Source organism: Pleurodeles waltl, chromosome 6, assembly GCF_031143425.1.
Source record: "Pleurodeles waltl isolate 20211129_DDA chromosome 6, aPleWal1.hap1.20221129, whole genome shotgun sequence".
NCBI lineage: Eukaryota > Metazoa > Chordata > Amphibia > Caudata > Salamandridae > Pleurodeles > Pleurodeles waltl.
The window spans coordinates 1,237,302,279-1,237,327,309 of record NC_090445.1 but is presented as its reverse complement, the minus strand read 5'-3'; the positions used below and the strand labels follow the sequence as shown (position 1 = coordinate 1,237,327,309).

The window sequence follows — 25,031 nt, the reverse complement described above, 5'->3', positions numbered from 1 at the left end:
CTAACATATAATTCTAATAACAAATTGTCATACTATTTATAAGCAAAGGTAGGTGCTCCTAAAAGAACAGTGAAAATGCAGAAGTGTAAGTGAGTGACGGTGATATATACAAGTAGTGCAGAGTGTGGTTGTATAAAATTATCTTCCAGTGGCTCCTGCAATCCAGGAGGCCCTGGAGTATCATTAAATTTCTTTTATGTTTTTCACATCCACTCTTTTAGAAATGTGTTGATGTTTCGACCCCATATGCAGGCAAATCAGGATGGAGTCATCATCAGGACAGGGATGATTGCAATGGAAGCACCTATGGGGGGCATAAATCACCGGATTATTGGGGTTCATGTGAATCACTATCTATTAATAGGGATATCTAAGTGCAACTCACCTATGTTCCAATGTGGGTAAAATGACACGCAATGGCTGGGGTCTCCCTATTGGAAAATAAACCGTGAGTTAAGGACATCAGTCAGAGTTTGATTCAAACAATAAAGAATTTTTATTTATATAAAGCGAAAAGGGACTTACAGGAGTCGTGGTCCCATGAGTCTGTTATTTGGTGTCAGTCAGATGGCTCTTGTTATTTGTATAAGCCAAATGTCGCTTGAATCCAGTGTTCGGGAGATTTACTGAAATATATATATTAAAAATTATATAGGATTATATATATATATCTATCTCTAAACATGAATCCGTGAATAATAAAGAGTGTGGTAAAAAACTCACATCAACTAGAACAATCTGTAGGTTATGTATAGCCAGGAAGCACCAAAGATATGGTGCTCCCGATATCTATGGACCAGAACAAGGGGTAGAAAAAGGATTATCAGTACCTCCAATGGTGGGGAAGCATGTGTCAAGTGTGGTGGAATCTCACCTACTTGTGGTCGAGAACACTCTTGTGTCCTTCAGACGGCCGCGTTAATTGGCCAGTGCCCAGGTATTCAGACTCAGTCTCTTGAAAATTCAGCAAGAACGCCGCTCGTACCGCGGACGTTCTGTATAAAAGGGTCCGTTTCCATAATGGGGCGAGTAATCCAAGTTGCGATTGGAGGAAGTCCCCTCCAATCAGCAAGCCGCATCGCCCACTGGTGGGCCGGACCGTCAGACCGGGAAGAGGGTGTCCCCCTTCTGGTCCGCTCGTCCGGGTTCATATATAATATATAATAATGTAGCTGAGTGCGCCCGCGAATTGCATGCGTGCGCATGCGCTCAGGCTGCTAAGGGGATTAGTCTAGTGAGTGTCCGTCATAGATGCCGCTTGTTTAGAAGCCGAGTACGGCCGCACATGACGTGCGCGTGCATACGCTTTGGTTGTTAGGGGAAAATTAGTGATGTGATGAATGGATGCGATCTGCATTATGCAACGTGCCCGCCCCCTATGACGGCGGAGATTGTGAGCATGCCTGGTGTCTAAATGATTGAGTTGCTGCAGTTAGGTGAACATGCAAGCAAAATGCAATTATACACTACTGTAGCAAAAATCATCACAACATCTACATCTATATCATGTCATATTACAGTATATCAACCTATAGGGCAATTCCTAGTTATAAGCAGTGACATAAGTAAATTAAAATAGTATAAATTACAATAAAAAGGATTTGTAATAAATGGGTGTGGGGAGGTGTGGGGGAGGGTTCTACTAAGCCCTATCATATAAATGATGGTCGTTGGGAGGAACGTCGACCTACAAATTACCCATGTATCCCCGGAGGAGTACAAACTAAAACAACAGCCAGCCTACATATCACAGCTGTGGTGTTACCTATCAGTATGATGTAAAATTAATAGGTCTATCATACAAAAGAAACTTATAGAGCCGAGTGTCGCCAGTCCTCGGTGGTGTTGAGTCCCTTACTGATGGTGTCACATTTCTCGATCCAATAAAGTTCACGTTTTGATAGGATGCGTTCCTTATCACCTCCCCTTGGTCCCAAGGAGATTCGCTCAATCACTTACCATTTCATTTCTTCACACGTATGTCTTGCTGTCTCGTAATGCTCTACCAGTGGAGCGCCAGTCTTTTTGCATCTAATTCTACTTTGCTGTTGGAGGATCCTACACTTAACTTTTTGCGTGGTATGTCCTATATAGAGTAAATCACAGGGACACCAAATGGCATAAATAACGTCCTGCTTGTTACAATTGCTAACTTTCGGCAGTGTGGGCGTGTAGTTATTGTGACCGAAATCTGTTGTATTAAAAGTTGTTTTACAGGCTGCACAGTTACTGCACTTATAATGACCAACTACCGCAGGTAGGCCCCACAGTGTATTAACATATTTTTTGGGTGCCTGGGGCAGGAGGGCATTCGGAGGCTATCTTTCCAATTTCTAACCTTCTTGAATGAAAACAAGTGTGCCTCTTGTGTATGTAAGTGATCCTTAATCAATGGCCAGTATTGTAGCATTATTTTGCGGATGTTATTGCTGGCAGGGTTAAAAGTGGTGACACAAGCAAGCCTATTGTTTTCTGTTTTGGCTTGTTTGGGCTCTAGAAGGTGTGGCGTCTATGATTGAACCAGGCACGTTTACTAGCCCTTTTTACCAATCTCTTGGGGTAGCCCCTTTCTATCAATCTATTGATCAGAAAGTCAGATTCCTTGAAAAAATCTTTTTTATTCATGCAATTTCTCTGGATTCTGAGGAATTGCCCGAAGGGGAGATTATCTCTAAGGCCTCTTGGGTGATGGCTTGTGTAGTGCAAGAGTGTGTTCCTGTCAGTAGGTTTGCGATATAGGGTCACATAAAACTTTTCATTTTCCACTCCCAATTTCAAATCAAGGAACGCGATGAATATTTTGCTGGATTCCTTTGTAAATTGGATGTCCCTAGATTGGCCGTTTAGCCATATGTGAAAATCTCTCAGTACAGTCACAGCCCCTTGCCAAATCAGTAGAACATCATCGATGTACCTAGACCATTTTCTCAAATGACCTAGAAAAGGGTTAGCTTGGCTGAAAATATGTTGTGTTTCATAGTCTGCCATATATAGATTTGCTAGATTTGGTGCGAAAGCAGCACCCATAGCTACACCCTTAGTCTGGAAATAGAATTTATTATTGAACATGAAGTAGTTTTTTCCATGGCTATTCTCATCATCTCCACCAGAAACCATGTGGGTCCCTGTGCCGGTTGGTCCCGGGTGTCAAGTATCTTAGCAAGGGTGGCGAGTGCATGTGCCCGGGGGATATTGGTGTATAATGATTGTATGTCCATGGTGACGAGGATTTCTGTTTCTGTAGAAAAATTGAGGCCCTCGTATATCGTACGTGCATGCTATCTCTAGTGTATGCATCAGTGAGGGGGTACAAATGGTTTGATAATATAATCTAAATATTTACATAGGGATTCCAAAATGGACCCGCAACCCATGACAATTGGTCTACCCGGAGGGTTCGTCAAATTTTTGTGTATCTTGGGCAAGGTATAGATGACTGGGATAAGTGGATTTTTCTTGTTAAGGAATTGGAATTCCCTCTTAGAAATAAAGCCCAAGTCAAAGCCTTTGGTTGTTAATTCTAGTATTTCCTTACTCAATTGTTTGGTAGGATCAATCGTACTTATTTTATAGCAGTCTTGATCACTGAGTTGTCTAAGAATTTCCTGTTTGTAGTTGTCAATGTCCTGTAGCACTATCCCACCCCCTTTATCAGCTGCCTTAATTATCACATCTCGTCGTTGCTTCAGGCCTTGAAGGGACATGTTTTCTCCATATGTTAGGTTAAATTTAATGTAATTCATTTCTTTGCTTAGGGTTTCTTCGTCCTTGAGTACCATCTTCTCAAAGGTAAGGATTTCAACTGGCATGGCGGTTGAAGGAGGGGTAAAGGAGGAGGGTGGTCTAAAGTCTGTGATACTACGGGGACTCTGTGCGAGGTTATCCCTGTAGAAATTACTCAGGCGAATACGCCTGAAAAACCTCTGCAACTCAATTTTGGTTTCAAAGAAGTCCTGTCTAGTAGTCTGCACGAATGATAAACCCTTTTCGAGGACTGTCAGTTCTAGGGGTGTCAAGGGGTGGCGTGACAGATTGAAAATAGGGGCAATATCTGCTGATGTCACTCTAGTCCTTGAATGTAGTGTTTCTGGTCCACTAGTATCGACTGGGTTGAGCAGGGAAAAATCTAATAGGGGTGGTGCAACTGGTCCAGCTACCATGAGTATTGTTGTCGTCTGGTCTGGCGTTCTCCGTGGGTTTCTTGAAAGTGGACACGCCCTCTGTTCCTTCCCCTGCCCCTCCCCCTTCTCCCTCTCTGTCTGTTCTCCTCTCCCCGGCTCCACCCTAAAAAAGGCTCTGGGGGTTGTAGTGGGAAGTGTTTGGAACTGGTGCCTGGTTGTTCACCGTCTGAGCTATCAGACGCTGTGGTGTCAGAAAAGGTATAATGCCTCCTATAACCACCCCTTCCTCTGTTTACAAATTTACCAGTGTTGTCCTGTTTATAGTAGTCCTCGTCTAGATATGGGTATGTGTAAGCTTTATCATATTTGGCAATGTCCTTAGCTAGTTTGTCAAGTTTTTTCTTTTGAGTTACGTAGGTGAATTCTTTAGCAGTTTTCTCTAGGTCCTCTAGTGCTTGTCATGCATTAGTTAGTGCTGTATCATCCAGTATTTCTCTTACTAGATCGGCTATTTCTTTTTCCAGATTATTTATGCGCTCCAAAGCTGTGTCGATACCTAACACCATCCAATGCCTGGAGCACTGATTGGCCACAAAGCTGAAATTTGTTCTATATTTGGGGTCCTCTATGAATATTGCAGGTTCATTCCTGACTTGAAGACCCACCGGTATAACATTAGAGCGTAAGTACTCCTTCATGAGGTGTCCATGTAGCTGTGTCCTTGTGAGTTTCTTTTTAATACGTTCCAACTTTGTGATTTTCTCCTGCAGGGCATCTACTACAATGGTGGGGGCGGCTTCTATGAATGAAGATCCACTCACTAATCTATTTATGTAATCTTCGGTGTAGGAAAGGGTGTCCCTTTCTGTCATTATAGTGCGATATACAGTATTGAATAGTACCCAAGGGTTACAAAAGGTATCTCTTTTAATCTCCCAGAGGGTGCCTTCGCAGTCCACTGACTGCACTTTAGTAAGTAATACAATGAGGCAATTGCCCGCTAACCCTCATGACCAGGGTAATAAATGCAATAATAATGATAAAGGTCACTGCAAGGGGAAAGTAGCCTAGAATTCCACAGAATATAAACAGCTTAACCATAAATGTAAAACAAACTAGATTTATTAATTTTTATGATTTTTCTAGGCCTGCTCTGCCTCTCAATCTGCAGACCCCAAGAGACAGACCCTTAAGGAAGTCCATCGGAAGGATCAGATATCTAAGAAGAGATGAGAAAAATCCATAGAGGTACATAGGCCAGATAGAGTAACCATGGAAACGAGGGTTGGTGTTTCCAATAAGGAACCATCAGGAATGCTTCCGCTTTCTCTCCTGTGATCTTCCTTGTTTATGAGAGGAAATGCATACAACAGAAAGCTGGACCAATTGAAGCTCATCACATCTGACCCCCACAGCTCCTAGCATAGAAGAAGGGAGCACAAGTTTGGCAAAAGGTCATTTGGAGCAGAGGCAAAGAGGTTTAGCCACAGAGTTCTGAACCAAACTATGATCTGCTGGAACAACTGGGTACAAAGCGAGATCAATAAGGGAAAAGCTTGACTCAACAAGTCTGCATGCACATTCTTACCCCTGCCCCCTCACCTCCGGAAGACAGATCGCTATCAGGGAGAGAAGGCTATTTTCCTCCCAGCTCCCAATCTGCTCCACTTAGGAAGCCAACTGAGGAACACGGGTCCCCCTCAGAGATGGTTCAGATAAGCCTGTCACCTGGTTGTCTGTTTTGGTCTTAACTGATGTGTTGAAGATCTGAGGAGCAAAAAATAGAAGAGTGTTGTGAATCGTGGCTAGTTCCTTTCCAATAAGAAGAATTTATGGTTTCAGTTTTGACCAGAGGCCCTCTGCCGTAAGGTTCTCCATTACTGTTCCCCACCTGTGGCTGCTTACATTCATGGTGATTGTTAATGGAAGGGGGAAGAATGGGACCCCCACCCTCCTTTGTACAAGTCTGAAACTGTTAACGACCGGTGCAACATCTGGACTATGGAAAGGAGCCTGTAATTTGAATCTAATAGTTCTGGCATACCAGTTTTCAAAGGGAGAGGCGGTGATGCACTAAATTATAACGATGGAGACATGCCAATGGCACTAGGAACAATGATGCCGCCATGTTTCCCTGAACCTTCAAAGCAGACTCTTGCCAGGGCTTCCTGACAAGATAACAATGCTCTGAGTTGAGAAACAGTTTTTGCTGGTGTGCCAGAGGGAGGAATACCTATCACAGACTGGTGATGAACAACACCCTGATGAACTGCAGCTCACAAGAGTGCAGAAGTTGAGACGTTTTGATATTCAGTAGTAAATCATGAGTCTGAAGACTGTGGCACACCAAGTTGACAGCTTGCAGACTCTTGGAAAAAGAAGAGGCTGCAATCAGCCAATCATCTAATTAAGGGAAAACCAGCATTCTCAAGGAGTGCAGGGTGCCTACCAAATATGCATTGGTTTTATTGAATACTCTAGATGCTGAAGAAAGACTAAAAGGAAGCACACAGACTTGAAAATGGAGTCCAAAGACACAGTACATAAGAGAACACTGAGAAGAAGGGAGCACGGGAATAAGCAAGTATGCATCCAACAATTTTATGGAAGACAAGTACATTTCAGGGGAGATAAAGGGTAGGATATTTTGGAGACACCATCTTGAATTTCTGAATTGCTTCATAGATTGTAGAGCCAGGACGGGCTGAAAGTCTTCTTAGCATTTCTAGATGCATAACAAAATAAAGTAACATATGTGCCCCATTTCCCTCTCTGGTACTGGAATGATGGCTCCTTTTGCAAGAAGATCTTGAATCTTATCCCTCAAAGCCTGGAGTTTTTCTGTGTTGCAGGTGTTCGGAGGTGAAATTCCACTGGGAGAGTGGCAAATTCTATTTTGTAGCCATTCTTCCCCAGTTGAAGTACAGAGGCATCCGAAACATCTGAGTAGTTACATCTAAGGATCTCCCCTTTACTACATCAATTTTGATTTGTAGATTAATTATTCTTTCATTTTTTTAACAGGATTGCAACAAAAGGAAGGCATAGCTTCCTATTGCATAAATAGTTGTTTACCATAGTTCCCACATATGTGGAACAGCACCCATTAATACTGCTCAGTTTACCCTTGCAACAAAAAACTCACATTTCTGTGGGTATCAAAGTAGTTACTGTTAAAACATGAAAACAAATAATGCTAATAAACTGGTGACCTTTAGTTAAGAAATGTAAATTTATTTAATGTTCAAGTCCACATGAACAGTACAGGCAACATCTAAGTCTGGGAACAAATTTAGGACGGGATGTAATTCCATGCTTTCCTCCAGTTATAAACATATGAGTCTTCTTCACACGTTAAAAGAAGATGAAAACTGGCAAAAAAAATATTCATGATTTATGCAGGTGTTCATATTTTCAGTCTTCCACCTCAGGCGGTGAATAGAATTTCCTACTTTTAGAGCCTCTTCTCTCACACAGCTTTAACAGGATATTTACCTGAGGAGGAGTGTTCCTGTGCTGAGTGTTGGTCCTGACACGAGGGTCATCATCTTGTACAATCTCTCCATTGGCTAAAATGTGCACCATTGTCCAATGTGCAATACTTGGCTTCAAACCTGCAATAAAACACAAAGATCAATGAATGTGATGGCGTCTCATAATGTTAATCGAAACATCTGCGCTTTCTTTTTCATTACCCAAAAAACATTGGGACCATGAAGGAAGCTAATTATTCAGTTATTACTCAGTAATTTGTCTCAAATCCCTTCCCATGGTATTAGCTCTAGGCAATAAAGAGTACAAATTAAAATGTCCTCCTCAATCGTCATCTTTTGGTAACCTAATCATAATTTAGTACAATTGCTTCTCTTGAGGTAAAATGAGTCACTCAAGTATTTTAATCCATAAGGATGACAATTGGGGCCATATTTATACTTTTTGACGCAAAACTGCGCTAACACAGTTTTGCGCCAAAAAAATTAGCGCCGGCTAACGCCATTCTGAAGCGCCATGCGGGCGCCGTATTTATTCAATGACGTTAGTCGGCGTTAGCCGCCGGCGCTGCCTGGTGTGCATGAAAAAAAACGACGTACACCAGGCAGCGCCGGCGTAGGGGGATATGGAGCTTGGGCGCCAAAAAATGGGGCAAGTCAGGCTGAGGCAAATTTTTTGCCTCAACCCGATTTGCGCCATTTTTTTCGACTCCCAACCCCCATAGAAATGACTCCTGTCTTAGCAAAGACAGGAGTCATGCCCCCTTGCCCAATGGCCATGCCCAGGGGACTTCTGTCTCCTGGGCCTGGTCATTGGGCATAGTGGCATGTAGGGGGGCCCAAATCAGGCCCCCCTATGCCACAAATTTTTTTTAAAAAAAACACTTACCTGAACTTACCTAAATGTCCCTGGGATGGGTCCCTCCATCCTTAGGCGTCCTCCTGAGGTGGGCAAGGGTGACAGGGGGGGGTCCCTGGGGGCATGGGAGGGCACCTCTGGGCTCCTTCCGAGCCCACAGGTCCGTTAACGCCTGCCCTGAGCAGGCGCTAAAAAACGGCGCAAAAGCGGGCGTACGTCATTTTTTTTGACCCGCCCACTCTCGGGCGTGAATTTTGCCCGGGAGTGTAAATACGGCGCACATGCCTCGGAGTCAATTTTTTAAACGGAACGCCTACCTTGCATATCATTAACACAAAGTAGGTGTCCACGCTAAAAAATTACGCAAACTCCATGGACTTTGGCGCTAGACGCGTCTAACGCCAAAGTATAAATATGGAGTTAGTTTTGCGTCGGAATTGCGTCAAAAAAAGCGACGCAATTCCGGCGCAAACAGAGTATAAATATGCCCCTCAGTGTCTACATTCATATCTTACATGCATACTGCCAAGTTCATCTAAACACATACCAAACATGGGAATGGAATGCCTAAGGAGCATGTCACTTGTCAATAGGCATCTTTGGAAACCTAAGCTCTCATTTCAACAATTAACTTAGTTGGATTTTTCATTATCCTTTTTACTTTTTAAGTTTATTGCATGAGTTTATATAAATATAGATAAAACCACAAGAAGCTACCAATAATTTTTACTAACTCAGAAAAACATCTTTCTCGCCTATAAAACGCCAATTTTTTGTCTATAGTAAACATCTCTTCACCTATTTTTGATCCTTCAATTAAATAGGCACATTGGCCAAAAGACACAAACTGAATGAAAAAAAAGCAGCATCCTTGAACACCCCTATATTTAAATATTGAAGTATCAGAGTTTAAAATCTTTTCAAGAACCAAATCCAGCCACTATTAGTAATAGAAGGGCCATTTTAGCTGCAATATTTGCATCACAAGTCACTATTTATAAAAATATATATCCACAAATAATACAATTGGAGGTTGGTGCATTTACAATGCCATTCAAATTACAAAGGGAAAACAGTTGATTGCTTATTATATATCTAAGGGACTTTAGAGCAAAAAGTTAAATTAACTGGGAAGTGATCATTTTTCTTATATAAAAAACACAAAATGAGGCATGCTTGGCAGGGTATTTTAAAGAAAATGGACATAAAGAAACTGAAAATTGTTAATTCTAGAACACAAGGATGTTATCGCTACAGCTGGAGTTTTTATTTTTTTAACTTCAACAATCAAAAACCCAATTGATACTTAATCTATAGTCAACCACATTTTTGCTGAAGGAACAACACTGAATGGATATCTTAAATACATTGTTAGATGCACATTTTGAGAACAATATGAAAATGAGGATTTTTTTTTTTTTTTAAAAAGGAAATGTGCTGCTTTGCAAATATTTGTTCCGAAGAATAATGAGCGATAAATTCAGTCCGATTGAGTTTATTATCTCGGTTTTATTTTCTTAACGTCTTGATCTTTTCATATGGATCTTCCTGATGTTCTTCAAAATTCAAAAGTACCAAAATATTTAGATTTTAAATGAAGTCCACACACTTGGATTAATGCTCTCTCTTGAGGAAGCGCCTATGATGAAAACACAGTCCTCTAGAAACTGCAAGAAGTCTACTCGCAATCAGGAAGTGGCCGCATTACCTGGAAAGAAAGCATCTTCTGATGAGACAGTAAGTATCACAAAATTACCCTTGGGAACAATATCACAGAATCACACACAACACCAATATTCTCACATAAACAAACTATTCAGAACCACATTCTACCCATGAGTGCCACAACGATTTAAAGAATACATATGTCTTTACTAAACATCCATAATAATCTATATAGATTATTTATAAATATGTCTCTTCTTTTATATACAACAATCAATTATCACAATTGAGTTAAAAAACATGTATAAACACCAAAATTAATAATGAGGAATAAAAATGATAAAACATGATCAAAACAAAGTGGAACGAATAAGACAAAGCAACGGATCTATCAAAAAAGTATCATCAGGGATCCGTGATTATATCAATTTCTCATATTAAAGCCATCCCATGTACAGCAGATTCTGCATTTCACCATGTCAACATGTTTCAGTGGATTTATTTATTAAAAACCACCTTCTTCAGGACAACCAAACAGAGTTTTGTCTCCCACAGAGTTTTTATAACATCTATTAACAAGGGCAACATAATATTAACATCAGACAACAAACATGAAACAATTTTCATTACATAACAAGACACCATGAACATTTAAAACTGCATGCACCTCCCAATCACCATGGCATTCACATGAGGAAACTATGGATACATGCAGTCCATCCACCAATGCCATTTCACACACATACATTCTTACATTCAATCCTAGAATCCCTTAAAATCACGGAATACATTAAAATTCAGGTATATGACATCGTCCAAACTCACCTAATGGTAATGTCACATGGGCCCATTGATCACCTCCTCACAAGAACAGAAAGAACAGTCTTATAGGTTTGTTGGATAAGGCACCTGAGGAATACATTCCATTTTACACAGCAGGCAAGGAGAGACCCAAATGAGCCAACGTTCCTCACCGTAATTGTCTGATAAACCAACAGGTATAGTTAATTCTCAACTTTTCTTTTTATAATTTATACCAGTATTCGTATCAGGTATCAAGATCCTCTTTCAGTCATAGAAGTCCTTTGCCACAAATTTCCCTGTTTGGGAAGTCAGCACCAGAAGGTTCCTGAAGGACATTCATTCTCGGCAGCTCCTACCAAGTAACAAAACCTCCCACATATAGCTCATAGTTCTTATCAGTGAGTCTAGAGGATCCCTGACTCGATGATCGTAATCCCTGGACTTCCAATAAAAGACCAGCTCGCCTCAGTCTGCAATATAAGGGTACCAAATAACCATTCTGCAATGTCTCTTTTTATAGCAACTTCTTTATCCAAAAGGTCTGTTGACATGACTCTAACAACTCACTTTGTGCTCCCAATAATAATCTGATCCTCTTCTGACGATCACAACACTCACTTTCAAGCTAACTTGCCTCGTGACAGTTTCGATGGCTGCCAACATGCAAGAGTCAGCAGGTAGCTGCGTGCAATTCAAATATGGGCAATCATTATCAAAACCCGAATCACCTGTATACTCTCAATCCGCCCACCAATCAACATGAGATGTATACTCTTTAACACTGCTCGACCAGATCAGGCTCTGCAATCTCTGAATGACTGTTCTTGAAACCCCTTTCCTGATAATCTGATGAAGGGGTCTACTGTCCCAAGAGGGTAGCCCCAGCCCAGCCAAAAAATGAAAGTGAAAACATTAAAATAATTATAAAGATTGTCCACTTCTACTAGCTCCTGCTACCCAAGTCAAAAGTGGTACACAATACAAAAACACTGCATAACGCAAAACAACAGACGCCATTTTCAAGTGGCACATTCTTGCTTATTCTCTGTGAAAACTGTCCATTGTCCACTTCACACAAGTGTGTAGACCTCCTTACACACTGATGAATCGATCCCAGTCAACGCTACTAGTAAGATCACATCTCACACTGTAACACTGCTTGAATGTACCCAGCCTGCACCATCTTTGAACGACTGCCCTGTTAACATCTACTTTTAGGGGTCTACTGTCCGTAGATGGTAACCCCAGCACAGCAAAACGGCGAAAAAACTGTGAAAAAATGAAAATAATTATAAAGATTGTCCACCTCTATTTGCTCCTGCTACCACTGTCAAACGCGGTCCATGATACAAAAACATGGAATAACCCTAGACACAATACTGAAGTGGCAAGACTCGCTCGTTCTTAGTAAAAACTGTCTAGTGTCCTCTTCACACAAGAGAATAAACCCCGTTATACAATGATAAATCAATCCCAGTCCTCCCTGCTATTAAGACAACTTCTCATGGTATTAAATTTGAACATAAAAATTGCTGTCTCCAGATGAGAATACATTAGATTGTACTATGTTGAGGCAAGGTGGCTCAAATGGACCTTTAATTTATACACACCTGCTCCTGCAGGGCTGGGGTCACACAGAAGGAAACAGAAGAAAAAAAGGAACTTTAAAGTCCATAAAGATCATACCAACAGCTATAAAACCTGGTACAATGCAACAATCTATCCAAGAATGTCTAAAGAAGGTAGACAGAACATCGGACAGCGAATCACTTCCTAATACCATCTTAGGCCACTCCCATGTGTATCCAGGGGTGACCTACATGATACATGAATGTGAAACAGGAGTTATTAATAAAAACAGCATGTAATAACTACCATAGTAGAGATATCTATACTTCCTTCTCATACAAACACAAGAGATTGTATCATCCCAGATGCCCTTGATTGGCCTGAAAATTCCCCTGGAGATTTAGGGAATTTGGAATAAGACAATCTCTATGCGTGATGATTTAGGAGATACTCTGGGATCAGGAATTGATCATGACCACACTGAAATTTCGTCTAATTTTTTAGATGATTCATTACTTTCGGATCAATTACAGACTTTAAAACACCTGAGGGATATATATCAACCCATTCCATCACCAACTAATGTGGATGCAAATAATAAATCTCCACTCATAAATAGGTCAAATACTGAATCTAAAAATTCAACAGAGGAGTTTACTTCCCCCACTTATGCTGTATTAGCAGCAATGGGGGCTATTAATAGTACTCCGGCACGAATGTCAGAAATATTATCCAATCAATCATCACTATTATCTGAACTATTAAATCAAATAATAAGGAATGAACTTTGCTTAAATCCCAATGCAATTCAGATTTCTGCAATTAAACAAATCCTTAATGATCTGATATCTGCTTCAAACAACTTAAATATCCTACATGACATAGTAGACCTGCTACAGTTACTTTCAATGAAGATTCAGACACTAGTAACATATACACACAAAGCAGATGCATCAATTAATACCATCTCAGATTACATTGGTGATAGTGGCGCAAAGAATATTATTATCCAATGGAATGATCAGTATGAAAAAGCAACTGGTTAAATACACAACACAAGGAACCAAATCACCTGATCCTTTGTCTGCACGAACAACAAAGTTTAACTAAGAAATTACCAGAGAATGAATGTAACTGTGACAATTGTGTCCCATGTATAGGCAAGCGCTGAATGAAGAAATTAAAACAACTTAAGAACACATGTTTAAATAAGGAATCTGCTAAACAAAATTCTCCAACAATGTTAGATAATTACCATATTTTCATCAACACAACTTCTAATACTACATCTCATTCTCCTAAGGCAACCACTTAATCTTCACCTTTTAAAAATATAGATGCTGCAATGTCCACATATATAGTAATTTCCACCTCAGTCATCTCAAATGCTACATCTACATTATCAACAAACCATCATCTAACGCATAGTGACAAAGTGAAATTTGGAGCGCCAGTTTTTAAACGATCAGTTGAAAAAATGGAAGCCTCTTGTTATGACTTCAGGCACCAGAGTCAGCAGTATTAAAAAATATAATGGTTGGAATCACTTTAATAGCAAAAACCTTAACAATTCCCAACCCTGTCCCAGAAGGCCCAATCAATTTGAATCAGGTCCATCAAGATGCTGAACAGGCAGTTACTACATCTTTTTCCAAAAACAACAGCTGCCTCGAGCAACATCAATTTACCAATAAATAATAATATGGAAAATCAAATACAGAGGGAACGAGGGGCAGGTAGACATGATGCAGGGGTCCCCCATAACCATAGGTGGCTGAGCCATATCGAATAGCACAAGCAAATATGTCTCACAATGGTCTCATTTCGATATAAACAAATTTGATTTAATTCCATTGAATAAATCAGAGAGTTACTTTAGTACTCAACAGTCCCAATATAATCAAGTTATTAAATTATTTTGATGAGAATGGAAGTCAATTCATCAAGCTGATCAAAGGTGTGCTTTTTTCAAAACCAACAGACTAAAGGAGGTAGAAAAACCACTGGGACGACATGGGGAGGGAACACTATTGTTCAGAAAATCTGGGCTTGTCAAGATCTTGCTTATTGGGGCATTTTAGTTGCACAAGTTGAAAAACCTAAATACCCTTATGTACTGAGGCTAAGTGGTCAACACCCAGCAAATTCAATACCTTTGGAACAATCAGTTCCAAACTTCAAATTCCCTGACTTATACATACCATTAATTTATCTAAAGATTACAACAAATGTGCAACTACCATTTGAATTCTCAATACTTCTTTCATGCAAGCATTTTGGTAAAAAAATCTTTGTTAATCCCACTCATGAATTAGTGTACCTATTGTTACTAAGGAAATGTTCAACTCTCTTGGATAACTATCCTTAATTTCATGGAATATAGCAGGTCTAGCTAGGCATCTAAATCTACTGGAGAAAACTTTAATTCTTTTTTTGACAGATCATCATATAATATGTTTACAAAATACCTGGTTGTCCTCTCACATTATTCCTTCCCAAATCTTTCTATCCACAAAATACTGGCAAGAAGAGTAGTTATGGGAAGGCCTAGTGGAGGTGTGTTGACTACGATCAACAATAAACTCAACTTGGAGAGTAATAAGCTAAATTTAAACGCCAACTATATTTTCACAATTTTGGTAAGTCATTATAACAATTGGAAACTTTTGATTCTGAACATCTACTTTCCACCAGAGTTGTTAAAGGATAAACACAAATATGCGGCAATACATATGGAGTTAGATTCGCTTTTAGAGAAATATAACCATCTTTTGATTATTATAACTGGGGGTTTCAATCAAAACCTCTTACTACCAGCACTATACAATACAAGTACAAAAGACCCAGTCTCAGCTTATAATATCTGATGTTCTCTAGTAAATTTGTCTGAGAAACATAAGCGATCCTCTTTACCAAATAGAATCTTTTAACTGATTCAGACTATAGATCACTTAAATGCAGAGTGCCAAAGGATCAGCCAGCGAAATCTACATTGCGGCCCATCACTGAATGCACCTTCATCCTCTATACCAATTTCGACATATGTATAAAATAAGTAAGAGGAATGGAAGTGATCATGATCCCCAGAAGATGACAAACTCAAACTCAACAACCTTAAATTGGGGAAAGCCCTAAATAGCAATCACTTATGTGTGGCAAACAGGACAAAGCTCATATGGAATGAAGAACTTAGGACCAAAGTACTGAATCTGAAAATAGATCTCCCTTCGCTCCTGCCAACTAATCAGGCAGATGCATGTTTTTGGTGCCATCAGCTGTGACTGGATTCAGTCTTGGCAAAGTATTAGTGTGTGTATGCTCAAGCATGTAACATGGAAACTATCAGGCGGTATAAAGGTCAAGGTGTCACTGATGCCTTTAATCAGGAAAATGTGAATGCCAAAAGGCTGTAATGCAAAAGTTTTAGACTCACTATGAAGTTACCTAGTTCTGATAACCCTCAGGAACAGGCTTATGGGAATAAAGGCAAATAATTATTAGAGAGCTTGGGCGAAGTTATCGCATGCAATTAAAACCCAGAACAAGAAAGCATTCTGGACTATAAACAGGCACGGATCAGGGGCTGTTTGATCTGGCCTTTTTTGCAGGGTTACCCCCAAACGTGTTGCCTTCTTCTTCCTCTTTTTCGGGCCACCTTTTTGTGGGCCTTTGGGACTCTGAACACTTTACCACTTTTAACCAGTGCTAAAGTGCATGTGCTCTCATCTCTAAACATGGTAACATTAGTTTAAACCGGCTTGGCATATTCAATTTATTTCTAAGTCCCTTGTAAAGTGGTATACCATTCACCCAGAGTAAGCATCTTAAATGCTACTAGTGGGCCTGCAGCACTGATTGGGCCACCCACAGAGATAGCCTCTTAAACCTATCTCAAGCCTGTCACTGCAGTGCCTGTGTGTGCAGTTTACTGCCACTTTGAATTGGCATTTAAAACTAATGCCAAGCCTTAAGCTCCCCTTTAATTACAGACAGGTCAGTCTTAAGGTACGCACTAGGTAGTCCATAGGGCAGTGAGCTATATAAGTAAAAGGCAGGACATGTTCTTTTATGTTTTACATGTTCTGGTAGTGACAAATTGCCTATTTCGTTTTTCAGTGCTGTAAGACCTTTTCCACTCATAGGCTAGCATTGGTTATTCCTTAATATATTTTTAAGCTATAATTCCTGATCAGAAGGGAGTAACTGCCTCATGTTTCATATCATTGGAATGGTAATGATAAATCCTCTTTACTTGGAACGTCAAATTTATTATTACTATTTTAGAAATGCCGCTTTTAGAGAGTGGACATTTCTTGCTCTCACTGCTCTGTGTGCATGACAGCCTATCTCCCATACACATCTGAACTCGGCAACAGCTACATTAGTGCATCCTCTCCAGACGGCCACAACAAAAGAAACTCAACTGCATCTGAATTAATCGGCACAATGATGAATCTTCCTGGGCAGGGAGAATGGGAAGATCTCTCACTTTTCATTGCAAGGGGTAGTGGCCTGATCACCCCACAAAGGGTTGATTACCCCCTACTGATAATATGGAGCCAAGTCTGGGATGAAAGGGGGACCTGTGCTCTTCACAGAGCTGCTCTGAAGTCACCCCCACTTAAAAGGTATTTTTGGGTATAGGTACAGGGGCCCTGACCCCCTGAAGTCAGGTCACTACTGGACTTGGGAAGAACTCTGCTGGAGTAAAGACTGCTGTGCTTTAAGGATTGCCACAATGCCTGGACTGACTGTTCCAAGGAACTGCTTCTCTGTATTGCTGATCTGCGCTGTTGCCTGCTGATCTCTGCCATGCACAGTACAAGGACTGGACCCATCCTGCTGAACCAGAGTGTCCTGCAGTCTCAGGGACATCAAAACATGCTTGCAACTCTTCTGGTGCTGCTGAACCCTGCCATCTGTGAGTCCTACCCTTGCCTGAGGTGTCCCTCTCCAGTCCTGGGCCTCAGAAGTGGGTTCTGCAGCTGAATTCTGCAAAAACTAGACGCATCGCCTCAACTGAGCGTAAAATTTAGATGCATCGCTCCTTCGACGCAGAGGTTGCTTGACGACATCTGATCCACAGCCTGCGTGGATCCACAATGAGGCATTGCACTAGCCTCTACGAAGCCCACTGATGACCAGTGGCCGACTGCAAAGAAAATTCAAATGCATCATGCCCTCGACCTCAATGCTTTGCTCCATACAAGGTACTGTCTCAGTGGACTCTGCGTGGGTTCTGCAGCCGGTCTACTCTCCATTGCGGTCGGCATGAACTTCCCTCGCAACCAAAGTAACCCTGTTGACTGTTAGTGACTTGTAAGCACTATTTCATCTTTAAAAAATTATATCTTTACTTCTACTGATTGGATTTTTGTCTTTTTGGTCTTGTTTAACTCAGAGAAATAGTCGCCATTTGTCTAAATCTGCTTGGAGTCTTTTTGAGATGTTTTCATTGAGGTACTGTATTTCAAGTGGGTTGCACAAGTATTGTACACATTGCCTCTTAGGGTAAGTCTGCCTGCTCTGTGCCAGGCTTCCAGAGGTTGAGTATAGTTTAATTTAGGGTGTGACTGAATTACCATGACTAGGATTGTGGTCCCTACTTGGATAGGGTGCATACTTCTGTCAACTAGAGGCCCAACTGTAACAGGGGCCTATTGACATACAAACGACTTGTCGATCTCGAACGACATATGGGAGTCCCATATTAACAAACTATATACATTGAATATTCTAACTACTCAGATTTCTAGAGTAACTTATTTATCAACTTTAAAGATGACACAGTTGGCAGAAACAACTTTGATTAATAAGACCTGTCCATCGAAAGATGTAGGCCCAATTAGTATTCCAATTTTCCTTATTAAACTTAACGTCACGTTCTGAAGCACAATTCTGTCTCACCTATTTTTAAAGGTAATCGCTACCGGTGTGATCCCTTCCGCATGGTAACGAGCAGTAGTACAACCTATCCATAAGAAGGGCTCAAAGCAAGATCTGAAAAATTATCAGCTAATTGCCCTTTTGAATTTCGAGGGGAAACCTTTTGCTAAATATTTGTTAAACCATTGAGAGAAGTGGGCAAAGGATCCAGAATACCCTGCAAATCTGAAATGTTGAATAAAAACTCTATCTTTTCTTGCATTTCTGTCACACAAACTACAGGAATATGCTGGCATCCACAAAATTCCTACCACCCAGTGTTTCCCCACCTGTCCTGATAAAAACGCTACCCTACTTGAGTGCCTGTCCCTAGTGCCTGTGTCAGGAATGGATCACCCCAGGGACAACAGTTGCCCTCATGTAAGGACTAACACTGACCGTCGTGTGATTCATTCCTCTCACGGGCACTAGGCCTACCCACACAAGTGAGGTACCATTTTTAGCGGGAGACTTGGGAGAATGCTGGGTGGAATGAAGTTTGAGGCTCCCTTCAGATTCTAGAACTTTCCATTGCCGAAATGTGCAGAAAAAGTGTTTTTTAGCCTTATTGTTAAGCTTGCAAAGGATTCTGGGTGACAGAACCTGGTGAAAGCCCCACAAGTCACTCCATTCTGGATTCCCCTAGATGTCTAGGGCCATATTTATACTCCGTTTGCGCCGAAATTGCGTCGTTTTTTTTGACGCAATTTCGACGCAAAACTAACGCCAACTAACGCCATATTTATACTATGGCGTTAGAGGCGAATAGCGCCAAAGTTCCCGGAATGTGCGTCATTTTTTAGCGTGAACCCCTTCCTTGCGTTAATGATATGCAAGGGAGGCGTTCCCGTCTAAAAAATGACTCCCAGGCCTTTACGTGGTATTTATACTCCCGGGCAAAAGAGACGCCCGGGAGTTGGCGTGGCTAAAAACGGCGCATTTGCGCCACTTTTTAACGCCTGCTCAGGGCAGGCGTTAAGGGGCCTGTGGGCTCAAAATGAGCCCACAGGTGCCCTCCCATGCCCCCAGGGACCCCCCCTGCCACCCTTGCCCACCCCAGGAGGACCCCCAAGGATGGAGGGACCCACCCCAGGGACATTCAGGTAAGTTCAGGTAAGTATAATTTTTTATTTTTTATATTTTTTTTTGGTGGCATAGGGGGGCCTTATTTGTGCCCCCCTACATGCCACTATGCCCAATGACCATGCCCAGGGGACAGAAGTCCCCTGGGCATGGCCATTGGGCAAGGGGGCATGACTCCTATCTTTACAATGATAGGAGTCATGTTGATGGGGGATGGGCGTCGTTAAAAAATGGCGCAAGTCGGGTTAAGACGATTTTTTCGACGTAACCTGACTTGCCCCATTTTAAGACGCCCATGCGCCATTTTCCCCCTACGCCGGCGCTGTCTGGTCTACGTGGTTTTTTCCCACGCAAACCAGGCAGCGCCGGTCTGATTGCGCCGTCTAACGCCATTCCATAAATACGGCGCCCGCATGGCGCTTCAGAATGGCGTTAGACGGCGCAAAACTTTTTGACGCTAAACTGCGTTAGCGCAGTTTAGCGTCAAAAAGTATAAATATGGGCCCTAGTTTTGTTTTAAAAAATGCATAGGTTTGCTAGGTTTCCCTGCATTGCGGCTGAGCTAGAGCCCAAAATCCACAGCTAGGCACTTTGCAAAAAGCACGCCAGTTTTCACTGGAAAGATTTTACGTGTCTACGTTGTGTTTTGGGGCACTTCCTGTAGCGGGTGCTAGGCCTACCACATAAGTGAGGTACCATTTTTATCAGAAGACTTACGGAATTGCTAGGTGGAAGGAAGTTTGTGGCTCCCCTCAGGTCCCAGAACTTTGCAGCACCAAAATGTGTGGAAAGAGATTGTTTTAGCCCAATTTAGAGCTTAGCAAAGGATTTTGGGTGACAGAACCCAGTGAGAGCCTCCAAGTCACCCAAGCCTGGATTCCCCTAGGTGTCTACTTTCAAAAAATGTACAGATTTGTAGGTTTCCCTAGGTGCTGGCTGAGCTAAAGGTCAAAATCCACAGCTATGCACTTGTCAAATAAAGCGCTGATTTTCATTAGAAAAGTGTGTCCACGTTGTGTTTTGGGGCATTTCCTGTCGCGGTCACTAGGCCTACCCACACAAGTGAGGAACCTTTTTAAAAAAAAAATAATTGGGAGACTTGGGGAAATTCTGGGTGGAAAGAAGTTTATAGCTCCCCTCAGAGCCCAGAACTTTGCAGCAACGAAATGTGAGGAAAGAGTGCCTTTTAGCCCAATTTTGAGGTCTGCAAAGGATTCTGGTGACAGAATCCAGTGACAGCCCCACAAGTCACCCCATCCTGTATTCTCCTAGGAGTCTAGTTTCCAAAAATGTACAGGTTTGTAAGTTTCCCTAGGGGCCGGCTGAGCTACAGCCCAAAATCCACAGCTAGTCACTTTGCAAAAAACACTACATTTTTCAATGGAAAGTGAGGTACTATTTTTAGTGGGAGCCTTGGAGGAACACAGAATAGAAGAACAAGTGTTATTGCCAATTGTCTTTCTCTACATTTTTGCCTTACAAATGTAAGGCAGTGTGTAAGAAAGAAGTCATTTTGAGAAATGCCAGGTCATTCACATGCTAGTATGGGGACCCCGGAATTCAGAGATGTGCAAATAACCACTGTTTCTAAACTCCTTTTCTTGTGCCCATTTCAGGAAATATTTAGGTTTCCTTGATGTCTATTTTTCACTCTTTATAGTTTGCCAAATGAATTGCTGTATACCCAGTATACAATGAAAACCCATTGCAAGGTGCAGCTCATTTATTTGCTCTGAGTAGCTTGAGTTCTTGATGAACCTACAAGACCTATATATCCCCACAACAAGAAGGGTCCAGCAAACATAACACTATATGGCTTTCAAAAATCTATCGTAGAAAACGTTACGGAAGAAAACGTAGTCATAAACGGCTGCTTTTTTCCAACTCAATTTCAATATTGTTTTAGTTCAACTGTTACTTTCTGTAGGAAAATCTTGAAGGAACTACACAAATGATCCTTTGCTAAAGTCAGAATTTTGTCTACTTTTCAGAAATGTTTACCTGTCCAGGATCCACCATTGGTTTCACACCCATTTCTGTCACTAACTAACTGAAAGGAAGCTGAAAGCACAAAAAATAGTAAAAATGAGGTACGTCCCAGTAAAATGTCAAAACTGTGTTGAAAATTAGGTTTTCTGATTCTGCCTGTTCCTGAAAGCTGGGAAGATGGTGATTTTAGCACCTCAAACCCTTTGCTGATGCCATTTGCAGGGAAAAAACAGATGCTTTCTTCTCCAGCACCGTTTTCCCATTCTCTAACCCCCCCCCCCCCGGAGGAGGCCCGCAGGACCCCATACCACGCCCTTTGCAACTTGCCAGGCTAGGGGACGGAGCCCAAGTGCCCAACCCAGGGCCAAGCCCTGGACCGGCACAGCAGAGGAAGCCTCTTGGGGCCTGCGGGTCCCCGTCCCGGGTGCTTTGCGACGTGGCAGACCGGAGAACGGAGCCTGGTTTGAAGCTTCCACACACAGCCAGCAGAAAGCTCTGATGTGGTGCCCATCAGAGGTTCTCTCCCTACTTCATCCAGGGCACTGTGCATCGTGGAGGGCCAGAGAAGGGAGCCCAGGGCCCTGGTGGCTTGCAGACCCGGGTCTGCTGGTTCCTTGACCCTGCAAGATTCTGTCCATAGGCTTTGTGATTTGGAAGCCCTGACCAGGGGGAGTAACGGTCAGGTGTTTCCTACAAAGCAACCTATTGCCAAATAGGCTTAAGTATGCCCGATCAAACAGTGTCCTTGAGCAGGCCACCCTGTTGGGGAGCACAGAGCCCTGGCAGAAAGGGCCAGCGAATGGAGCCTAGGCCCTTCCAGAGATCTGACTAAGGGCACCACCATGCTCCTCTTCCTACCAGATGAGGGTGAGACAGCTTACCCGGCCTGTCACTTCCCCTTTGCCAGGCCCTGCTCTTGTGGGGAGAAGTGGGGCACAGCGGAAAACAGTGAGCCTTGTGCTGGGCCTGCCGGCAGTATCTCCTCAGTGGCGAGGGAAATAGACAGTCGCTGCCTTCGAGACTAGGCCCAGGAATCAGCTGACAGCTGCTCGGAGCTCTTCTGGGCTCATGTTCCAGGTAAGTGCCCCGCGGGGAGGCCGGGAGCTGGGCCTTAATGCAGGGCTGGTCTCAGCTCTAGGCCCAGACCTAGTAAAAGAGAAACAGAGTCCTCCATGATCTGCAGCCATCCTACCCTGGGTAAGAACTACCACTACCAAACCAGAGGCTGAGGTTGCTGCCTTGGTGGGTACCTTCCACCTTACTGGAGCCCAGGCCAGGGGAGCCAAGGAGGGTTAAGCCTCCTGCCCACACCAAACCATCTCCCCTTGGGCCTGCCCTGGATGGGGATTTTCCTTTCCTCGACCATTGAGCCCCCACAAAGTGGTAGGTTACAGAACCTGGGGGGACAAAAGTCAGATTTAGTCCCCAGGACAGCCCACTGACATCTGGCTGACCCACCAACATGATGACCCAGACTGACTCAGCACCCAGAAGCCTCAGGCCCACAGCAGACCTACGATGACAAGAGTGGCCATGCACTCTGAGGCAAGCACTCGGAAAGCTACCTGCCTCCTGACAATTTTTACGGGGGAGAAGGAATTCTGCTCTTTCCACTGAACTTGAATTCAATAAGCAAATTCCAGTCAGTTGGGGTTTAGGCCCAGGTATTATGCAGAGCCAGTGCTTCTGGAGATCAGCAAGTATATCAAAACTGGGGTGTAGAATTCCTATAGCCGACGCCCAGGACATTGTTTGGGGTCAAGGAAACACATTTTCAAGTTTATTTTGTCCTTAGGACAAGCAGGCCCAGCCCCCTGCAGCACAAACCCTTTGGCTGACAATTTACAGTACCACATTAAAGAGTAGGTAACAGAACTGTCTACATTTGAGATAATATATGTCCATATGGCTATGCTGTTCGAAATTGTATTTAAGGTTCTTTAATGCAAAACCTTTATTATTAGGGTGAGTGTTCTTATAAATGTTATAAGCTCGGACTACACTACTGACAGTGGTTCTAGTAAAACAAAATGTGTAAATGTTTGCAAAGTTTAAAATATCAGGCTACGTATAATGCTTCCAGAATGCTCTCTGAATAAATGCAAATTTTTATTTTCAAAATAAAATGTTCACAAAAAAAGCAACTAGGAAAAAACTGTTTTGCTAAACTACTTAGAATCCATTTCTTTGAAGCCTCATTTAGTAAAATGTCTATGCATACAAAGAATATTCATAATGGAATGTCAGTGTAACCAGTTTCAACACGATTATTGGAAACATGAATATAAACAAGCACTAGCAAAGCCAATAGGTCCAACATTGGTGGTCAGTCTTTTGGTTTGGTCAATGTGTGTCTGTTTTGAAATGGCTTTTGTAAAACATTGTTGTGGGAGCTGCTGGGCTCTCAACACTGTAACAGACATTAGTAAAAAACAAAATAAAATTTGGTTGCATTAAACACACATTGCTACAGAAGTTCCTGGCACTGAACAAAACTACTTCGTGTGCCGGTATGCTTCATATGAAAGAGCAGATTGTCATTATTGTAATCTAATGTAACATGAATTTGTAGAGCATTGAACTTGTCACGTGTGAGTGTATCCAGGTGCTGAGTAGGAATGGGTTCTGAAGTAGGATCAGTCACAGTGAAGCCAGCTGATAGATGGATAGAGATATACTTTTAATAAAACAAAAGGTCTTGGTTAACACCAGACCTACTTAGGGGCCCAATTCTTAAAGAATGTCATAAAAGTGCATTCATGGTACATGTTTTTGCATTAGTGCAAATTTGCGTATTTAATGAATTCACAAGAATTTACAGAAGTAGACCAGGAAATCATATCATAGAAAATATTTGGGAACTGTGTTTTACCACAAGCAAATATGCAGGTGTAGATTTGCTCATGCATAAATCTGTTGAGTGTTTACAAGTTCAGTTACCCTTTTTTCCCAACCCTGGAAGACGTTTTACTTCTGACCAACTTTTCTCAGTATGGGAAATGATTAGAGAAGAGCCAGTGGAAACCCTTAAAACATGCAAGTTAATAGGTTTGCACAAACTAAAAAAGACATTACAACCTTGGAACTATTGCTTACTGCTACCTCCCGCCCAATTATGTAGATCTGCGGAAAGGTGGGAAAATGAAGAAATTGCTAGTATTCAAGCCCTACCATAGTACGAGCCCTGGCATAATCAGAGAGGCTACTATCAGAGCTCTAATATGAAATTGCTGCCATAATTTGTCGCCACACTACATGGCACCAAATGGACAAGTACCTTATTTTACAGGACCAGTAGATTTCTGAAGCAACCAGTCCCATGGACAACCTGTCACACGGATGGAGGTGGTAGGGCAGTGCTGATTATGTTGGACTTATCAGCCACCTTTGATACAGATCCCCATGCCAGACTCATGAAGTGTCTGTCATCAGTGGACATTTCTGGAGAAGCCTCGAATTGGCTGTCCCTTTTCTAGAGAGTTGCAGTCAGCAGATTTGGATTCCGCCTTTTTCATCTGAATCTTG

General features: G+C 42.1%; 1 protein-coding gene across 1 annotated transcript in view; it reads right to left on the bottom strand.

The window, feature by feature from the left end:
- The window catches only part of FAM241B (family with sequence similarity 241 member B), a 31,339-nt gene extending 23,633 nt beyond the window's left edge, over nucleotides 1-7,706 (bottom strand). The window contains exon 1 of the mRNA XM_069242264.1: nucleotides 7,617-7,706. Coding sequence (XP_069098365.1) covers nucleotides 7,617-7,706 — 90 coding nt within the window. The remainder of the gene's footprint in view (nucleotides 1-7,616) is intronic.
- Nucleotides 7,707-25,031: the final 17,325 nt, after the last annotated feature.